We start from the raw sequence: 8,929 nt of genomic DNA, 5'->3' as shown, positions 1-8,929 counted from the left end.
CACATTGAACTATTGAGTAGTCCTCCTTACGTGCTAGCCAAGCGTTCTTAACATCTTGATCAGCCGTAGCGGGTGGTTCATCTCCTAGCGCAGCATTAAGGACATAATCCTTCTTTCCAGCTTGTAAGATTAGCTTAAGATTACGAGCCCAGTCTACAAAGTTGCTTCCATCATCTTTCAACTTAGCTTTCTCTAGGAACGTATTAAAATTGAGGATGACACTTGCGTGAGCCATGATCTACAACACAAATATATTCAAAGTGGACTTAGACTATGTTCAAGATAATTAGAGTTCAACTTAATCAAATTATATGCTAAACTCCCACTCAAAAAGTACATCTCTCTAGTCATTTGAGTGGTTCATGATCCACTTACACTATCCCAAGTCCGATCATCACGTGAGTCGAGAGTAGTTTCAGTGGTAAGCATCCCTATGCTAATCATATCAACTATATGATTCATGATCGACCTTTCGGTCTCATGTGTTCCGAGGCCATGTCTGCACATGCTAGGCTCGTCAAGCTTAACCCGAGTGTTCCGCGTGCGCAACTGTTTTGCACCCGTTGTATGTGAGCGTTGAGTCTATCACACCCGATCATCACGTGGTGTCTCGAAACGACGAACTGTAGCAACGGTGCACAGTCGGGGAGAACACAATTTCGTCTTGAAATTTTAGTGAGAGATCACCTCATAATGCTACCGTCGTTCTAAGCAAAATAAGGTGCATAAAAGGATTAACATCACATGCAATTCATAAGTGACATGATATGGCCATTATCACGTGCTTCTTGATCTCCATCACCAAAGCACCGGCACGATCTTCTTGTCACCGGCGCCACACCATGATCTCCATCATCATGATCTCCATCAACGTGTCGCCATCGGGGTTGTCGTGCTACTTATGCTATCACTACTAAAGCTACATCCTAGCAAAATAGTAAACGCATCTGCAAGCACATATGTTAGTATAAAGACAACCCTATGGCTCCTGCCGGTTGCCGTACCATCGACGTGCAAGTCGATATTTCTATTACAACATGATCATCTCATACATCCAATATATCACATCACATCATTGGCCATATCACATCACAATCATACCCTGCAAAAACAAGTTAGACGTCCTCTAATTTTGTTGTTGCATGTTTTACGTGGTGACCAAGGGTATCTAGTAGGATCGCATCTTACTTACGCAAACACCACAACGGAGATATATGAGTTGCTATTTAACCTCATCCAAGGACCTCCTCGGTCAAATCCGATTCAACTAAAGTTGGAGAAACCGTCACTTGCCAGTCATCTTTGAGCAAAGGGGGTTACTCGTAACGATGAAACCAGTCTCTCGTAAGCGTACGAGTAATGTCGGTCCAAGCCGCTTCAATCCAACAATACCGCGGAATCAAGAAAAGACTAAGGAGGGCAGCAAAACGCACATCACCGCCCACAAAACCTTTTGTGTTCTACTCGAGAAGACATCTACGCATGAACCTAGCTCATGATGCCACTGTTGGAGAACGTCGCATGGGAAACAAAAAATTTCCTACGCGCACGAAGACCTATCATGGTGATGTCCATCTACGAGAGGGGATGAATGATCTACGTACCCTTGTAGATCGTACAGCAGAAGCGATTAGAGATCGCGGTTGATGTAGTGGAACGTCCTCACGTCCCTCGATCCGCCCCGCGAACAATCCCGCGATCAGTCCCACGATCTAGTACCGAACAGACGGCACCTCCGCGTTCAGCACACGTACAGCTCGACGATGATCTCGGCCTTCTTGATCCAGCAAGAGAGACGGAGAGGTAGAAGAGTTCTCCGGCAGCGTGACGGCGCTCCGGAGGTTGGTGATGATCTTGTCTCAGCAGGGCTCCGCCCGAGCTCCGCAGAAACACGATCTAGAGGAAAAACTATGGAGGTATGTGGTCGGGCAGCCGTGAGAAAGTCGTCTCAAATCTGCCCTAAAAGCCCCATATATATAGGAGGAGGGAGGGGGACCTTGCCTTGGGGTCCAAGGGAACCCCAAGGGGTCGGCCGAGCCAGGGGGGAGGACTCTCCCCCCCCAAACCGAGTCCTACTTGGTTTGGTGGGAGGGAGTCCTTCCCCCTTCCCACTTCTTCCTTTTTTTTTCTTTCTTCCTTTGATTTTTCTTCCTTGGCGCATAGGACTTGGTGGGCTGTCCCACCAGCCCACTAAGGGCTGGTGTGACCCCCCCAAATACCTATGGGCTTCCCCGGAGTGGGTTGCCCCCCTCCGGTGAACCCCCGGAACCCATTCGTCATTCCCGGTACATTCCCGGTAACTCCGAAAACCTTCCGGTAATCAAATGAGGTCATCCTATATATCAATCTTCGTTTCCGGACCATTCCGGAAACCCTCGTGACGTCCGTGATCTCATCCGGGACTCCGAACAACATTCGGTAACCAACCATATAACTCAAATACGCATAAAACAACGTCGAACCTTAAGTGTGCAGACCCTGCGGGTTCGAGAACTATGTAGACATGACCCGAGAGACTCCTCGGTCAATATCCAATAGCGGGACCTGGATGCCCATATTGGATCCTACATATTCTATGAAGATCTTATCGTTTGAACCTCAGTGCCAAGGATTCGTATAATCCCGTATGTCATTCCCTTTGTCCTTCGGTATGTTACTTGCCCGAGATTCGATCGTCAGTATCCGCATACCTATTTCAATCTCGTTTACCGGCAAGTCTCTTTACTCGTTCCGTAATACAAGATCCCGCAACTTACACTAAGTTACATTGCTTGCAAGGCTTGTGTGTGATGTTGTATTACCGAGTGGGCCCCGAGATACCTCTCCGTCACACGGAGTGACAAATCCCAGTCTTGATCCATACTAACTCAACTAACACCTTCGGAGATACCTGTAGAGCATCTTTATAGTCACCCAGTTACGTTGCGACGTTTGATACACACAAAGCATTCCTCCGGTGTCAGTGAGTTATATGATCTCATGGTCATAGGAATAAATACTTGACACGCAGAAAACAGTAGCAACAAAATGACACGATCAACATGCTACGTCTATTAGTTTGGGTCTAGTCCATCACGTGATTCTCCTAATGACGTGATCCAGTTATCAAGCAACAACACCTTGTTCATAATCAGAAGACACTGACTATCATCGATCAACTGGCTAGCCAACTAGAGGCATGCTAGGGACGGTGTTTTGTCTATGTATCCACACATGTAAATGAGCCTTCATTCAATACAATTATAGCATGGATAATAAACTATTATCTTGATACAGGAATTATAATAATAACTATACATTTATTATTGCCTCTAGGGCATAATTCCAACAGACACGGCACGATCCAAGACGTCGGATCGTGGGCTGTTACCGACTCGGACGTGGGTTCGGCCCACGTCTCTCCACCCAGCCGCCTTTATAAGCAGGCTATCGCCTACCCTAGCCGTCACGAGAATCGGATCACATCTGCCTCACGCGTTCGTTCCTTTCGCTGCTGTTGCCGCCGACGACTCCGTCCTGTTTACCGCGTACACGGTCGACGGGAGAGCAGGCCTCCGAAACCCCGCCTCTCTGGTTCCTGTACGGGAGAGGGGCGATTAGGTTTTTGGGGAGCGATCACGCGACTGCTCGCCTCCGTCCGTCTGCTTCGTCTACGTCCGCGTCGCCCTCGTCATCGCCATGTCTTCACCAAGCGAAGCTGACCGTCTCGTCCGCGAGAAGGCCGAAGCCGAGAAGAAGGCGGCAGAGGATGCCGCCGCCGCCACCGCTGCTGCTACGGCCAATTGGCCGATCGGAGGATATGATATGTTTATCTCTCTCCTGTTTCTGTCTGCACTAGTAGTACTGTCTATATGCGTAGATGTTTCTGCTATATGCGTAGTACTTGCTAGTATACTCCGTGATCAGTATGTCATGAACCTAGTCAATGCCATGTTAGTAATTATTTCATGGATTAATCTATTCGGAAAATTGCCTATTTACTCAACATATACATTGTATATGTACGGTGGCCTATAGTATACAATACGAGATGGATATACGTTTTTCCTTCTATGTTTTGTGGAGGGGGTGTCTACCGAAGCAAAAGTGATAAAGCTATACAACAAACTTATTCAGATATAAAAGTTCGGCATAACAGAAATCGCATGCCAATACATGGCATGCTTGTCTTGAACCTTGAAACAGAATATGTCAAGTCAACTGATACATTCAATACTTGGACAGCTTTCTGTACTTCCAGATATGCATCCCCTTCGTAACCTTCTGTTGCATGGCATCGATGCAACTTAAGAAAGCACATCGCCACAGCTTCCAGAAAAATAACATACCAAACCATAACCACAAACCAAAAACTGTTCCAGCAATCACTGAGTAGTACATCCAAATGGTCTCAAGTTGTTCATGTTGTTCTGTTCCCCCATCTGTTCCATTTTTACATGAAATGTTCAACAGAGAGCCACAAAGTCCCAGGTTGTTGCTATAAATTGATGGGTCATCCAGTGTTCGGAGTTGATTGCCTGTAGGTATCTCTCCGGATAGAAGGTTGTTCGAGAGATTAAGAGAGCTGAGGAATAACAAGTTCGATATGCTAGAAGGAATTGCACCTGATAGTTTGTTCCACGAGAGGTCAAAGGATTCTAACAACTTCAGATTGCCAATGTCCTTCGGGATACCACCAAATAGATGATTTCTTGACATATTTAGAAACTGGATGCCTCTAAGATTTGTCAACTCTGAAGGGATTTCACCAGATAGAGAATTGCTGGAGAGATCAATACCAGTCACAAATGCATCTCTTCCCCGAAATGTATGCTCCCGTCCCTTCCAAACTATGTCCATGCTGCCATTGTAAAAATATCCAAAGGTGGTCGATCGTATGTTGATTGTTAGAACCGGCTGCATCATGTCTGGCTGTCTCATTGAAGGGGAAAATGCAAAACTTTGTGGTATGGTGCCTACCAAGTTATTTTCAGCTAGATCAAGTAACTGCAGATGGGGGAGTTGTGATAGCTGCCACGGAATACTTCCAGAGAACATGTTTGATCGCAGTCCAAGGATCCTCAGCAGACGTTTTCTTTCCCCTATCCACGGAGGAATTGCACCAGAAAACTCATTGTTCCCGAGATCTAAAATAACAAGGTTTTTGAAGTTCTTCATGACTGCTGGAAAGTAACCTGTGAACTTGTTGTTCGACAACTGCAACAATCTTAGGGAAGTACTGTAGTAAGTTGAGGTTGAAACTTCCCCAGAAAAAGCATTGCTTGACAAATCTAAGGATTGTAAATCTTTCAAGTTCCACAAGCAACCAGGAAGCTGCCCAATTAACTTATTATTTGATAGACCCAAGAGTCGCAAATGTTTTAGTTGACAAAAGGCAGACAATGGTTCTGCCAAGAAGCTGCTATTCTCAGCCACCTTAAGAACTGCCAACTTCCTGCTATCAAGATTAGGAATGGTACCTGTAAACTTGTTGCTAGACAAGTCAAGGACAACAAGATTTACCAACAACGCGATGGCTGCAGGAAGCTCACCCTCAAGATGGTTGAAGCTGATGTCAAGGAATTTCAAAGATGTCGCATTACCGATATCTGACGGTATTGTTCCAGTTATGTGATTCTTGTACAAGGACAATAGTTGCAAGTTCCGCATGCTTCCCATCTCCACTGGGATCGAGCCAAAAAAATTGTTGTTGTACAGGGCAAGAAAGACAAGCTCCTTCCACTTGCTGATCTGTGGGGGGATGCTTCCGGTTAACCAGTTGTTGGATACATCAAAACCCTTCATTTTGGTCCAGTTTGCAGAAATATCTTGTGGAATGGAACCATTGATTTTGTTGTTCCCTATGTCAAAATATTGCAAATTCCGCAGTCTGCCATAAGATGGTGGCAAGCTTCCAAACAAATGGTTCCCTTCCAGTAACATGTGTTCAAGACTGGTAAGATTCCCCAGCTCGGGCGGAAGACTAGAAATCAAATCAGTGTTTCCAATGTTGAGCCGCTGTAGCAACTGAAGCTTCCCAAGTGAGGCTGGGATCGACCCACCAAGTGAGTTGTTGTACAGAGAAAGCATTCTCAATCCAGTTATCATCCCAAGCTCTTTGGGGATTCCTCCTGTGAGATTATTTGAGTTGAGATATAGCCACTTGAGCTTTTGGAGCCTTGAGAGTGAGCAGGGTATGGAGCCAGAGAATCCATTAGAGGATAAATTCAGATACCGCAATCTTGGAACCATCTCAGACAATGAATCTGGTAACGGCCCTGAGAAGGAGTTACCCGATAAATCTAGAGACCTCATACTAGGACTGGAGCAGTTGAGGATGAATTGTGGGAAGGTACCATTGAGGTCATTATTAGCTAGAGATAGCAACTTCAAAGTGGACATAGGTGAAAACTTGGCATATTCCGGGTTGGTCAAGTGGTTGTTTCCCAAATCTAACTCAACAATCATTGGAAGCTTACTAAGTTGATAGGGAATGGCACCAGCAAGATTGTTATAGCTCAAGTCCAGAATACTGAGGGAGGACAACATGGAGATATTTGCTGGTACGACGCCAACAAGATTATTGTTGTAAAGATCTAGCAGAGTGAGGTTCTGTAACGCTGCAGAGTAGAAGGCGTGAAGCGTACCATGGAGCCCCGCGTTATGAAGTTGGAGCTCGGTAACATGTCCGGCAGCATCACAGGTGACGCCGAACCAAGAGCATGTAGAGTTGGTAATCGACCAAGAGGACAGCAAGTTGGTGCCAATCAAAGTGGACTTCCATCGGAGTAGTGCTTCTGCTTCCTGGTTGGTCTCCTTGGCTGTGCATACTAGCAAGCAAACGGAAATATGGAAGAATTTCAGCAGCACCATTGCAGCGGGCAGAATGTTTTATGTATTGCCTTTAGAAGTAGGTAATGTGCACATAGATCAAAGTTATCATAGGAGAAAAAAAGGTGAATATATTTCAGTGCCGTCGCAGTCGCGGGGGGTTATATGTGAGGAAAATATCAAACCTAGCAGTAATGAGAGGAAACACTCTTGGCTATCCCAATTCCTAGCCCCACAGGGGTGTGATTGCAGGTAAAGTCATGGCTGATGACTGAGACTGCTGAGAGGATGTATGTGGTTGTAACTGTCTGCTAACACAAAGCCAACCAGCTGCGCGGCTCAAGTCCAACGCCCAAATCAGTCAGTCCATGTCTAGGATTGAATGCCAATTCTTGCCCACAAGCATGGAACCTCCAAAAGTGTAGTGTGAAATAAAAATAAATAGCATAACCCATCTTTGGTTCAGTTCAAGCATGTGGCCGTGAGCTTCTGTACCTAAATCATCCAATTATTGCATATATTCAGACGCTTATTTCACTAGCAAGGGGATGCAACAACAGGCTCGCTCGCTCCTTCCCTTCACTACTTACGGCATCTTGTAGCAACCTTCAGATTGTCAACTGGGCATTTAACTTCTAAATTTATTTTTGAAAACCAAACACAAAATCTGCAGAAAGGAATGGAAACTTCAAACCGAGAAGAGCAGAGGCAATGTGATCACAGCTACTCCCCCCCCTCAGGATCCTCCGACTTGATCGCAGCCTGAGGGCGACAAGGAGGTTCCCTCACGTCTCTGGCTGGGGTACAGCCTCCAGCGCATGTTTTTCGAAATGGCACTTATCCTTACATCTGGGCATGGGCAGCCCGGCCCGGCCGGCCCGACCCGAAAATTCCGGGCCGGGCCAGGCCTGATCGTGCCATCGGGCCGGGCTCGGGCCTGAAAAGTAAGCCCGAAGAGCAGACCAGGCCGGGCTCGGGCTTGCAAAACGTATTTTTTAAGCCTAGATCGGGCCGGGCCTGTCGGGCTTTACCGGGCTTTGCATGTTCGGGCTGGGTTCGGGCCCGACGGCTGGGCCAGGCCGGGCTCGGGCCTAAGTTTTCCCGTTCGGGCTTTTTAAAGCCCGGCCCGAAACCCGGCCCTGCCCGGACTATGCACAGGTTTAGTTATCCTGCATTCATTAAGAAAAAAGAGTTGTTCGATTAATTAGAAAAAACCAAACGAAAACCAGACTGTCCGGTTAAATATGAAGAACCAGGCGAAAACCTTCACAACCGCTGAGCGGCACCTCTGGAGCATGTGGTCACAGCCTCATAGGAGAGAACAATGGTCTGGCTGCCGGAGACGAGGATGGCGCTGAGCTCATGACCCACTATACAAACACGCCTAAGCAAAGCTCTAAAAAATAGTAACCACAACCATGAAACATACATGACTGTAACTCACATAATTCAGACAAACAAAGCCTAATATAAATTCCATTTTGAAAAAAAATATACAAATATGTACAAGTTTGATCTCTCCCATATATTGTAACAAATTGTAATTCAATTCTGTCCACACGCTCGCATGAAGAAATATTGTTTGTTGGTGAAAGAAAACACAAGGAGAAGAGCCATGAACAATACATCTATATCCATTAGGAAAAAGTTTATTTTAAACCCTGAATTCATAGAGGTTCGGCGAATCAAACCCTCAAGTCCAAATCCCTGTCGTTGGCTGATCCCGGTCTAAATCGGACCTTGAGACGCAAAAATGCTAACGGGAGAAATGTCAACGGGGATTCGGCTGGCTGATGGGCTGGATCGGCCCATTTTTTTTTAGACTGCTAAAAAAAGGCTGCCCATGGTCTAAAAAAATAAAAAAAACAAAAAAATGAACACAAAAAGTTTATAAAAGTGAAAAATCTAATAAAAAGGCTGCCCTTTTTCAAAAAGTGAACACAAAATATATTTAAATATTATAAAAATAGTACGTGGTGTTTCAAAATATATTTAAATATTATAAAAATAATACGTGGCATTTTAAAATATATTTAAATATTATAAAAATAGTGCGTATGATTTATGCCCACGGTTTTGGTCCTTTGGGACTTTTCAAATGGATCATCATTCACAAATC

General features: G+C 45.5%; 1 protein-coding gene across 3 annotated transcripts; it reads right to left on the bottom strand.

Annotated features, from left to right (window-relative positions):
* Positions 1 to 4,090: 4,090 nt before the first annotated feature.
* Positions 4,091 to 6,916, bottom strand: LOC123405348 (leucine-rich repeat receptor-like serine/threonine-protein kinase RGI4). 3 transcript variants are annotated; one of them, XM_045099072.1, is made up of 2 exons: positions 4,329 to 6,916; positions 4,091 to 4,260 (listed from the first exon to the last, which is right to left on the bottom strand). In XM_045099072.1, exons 1-2 carry the CDS (start codon positions 6,850 to 6,852, stop codon positions 4,109 to 4,111), a joined length of 2,676 nt encoding a protein of 891 aa, XP_044955007.1. In that variant the 5' UTR covers positions 6,853 to 6,916; the 3' UTR covers positions 4,091 to 4,108. The 3 variants fall into 3 exon arrangements, with proteins under 3 accessions (XP_044955007.1, XP_044955005.1, XP_044955006.1); XM_045099070.1 differs by having other exon boundaries at positions 4,091 to 6,539; positions 6,627 to 6,916; XM_045099071.1 differs by having other exon boundaries at positions 4,091 to 6,257; positions 6,627 to 6,916.
* Positions 6,917 to 8,929: the final 2,013 nt, after the last annotated feature.

Source organism: Hordeum vulgare, chromosome 6H, assembly GCF_904849725.1.
Source record: "Hordeum vulgare subsp. vulgare chromosome 6H, MorexV3_pseudomolecules_assembly, whole genome shotgun sequence".
Lineage (NCBI taxonomy): Eukaryota > Viridiplantae > Streptophyta > Magnoliopsida > Poales > Poaceae > Hordeum > Hordeum vulgare.
The sequence above is the reverse complement of the archived record's forward strand: the minus strand, read 5'-3'. Positions and strand labels throughout refer to the sequence as shown.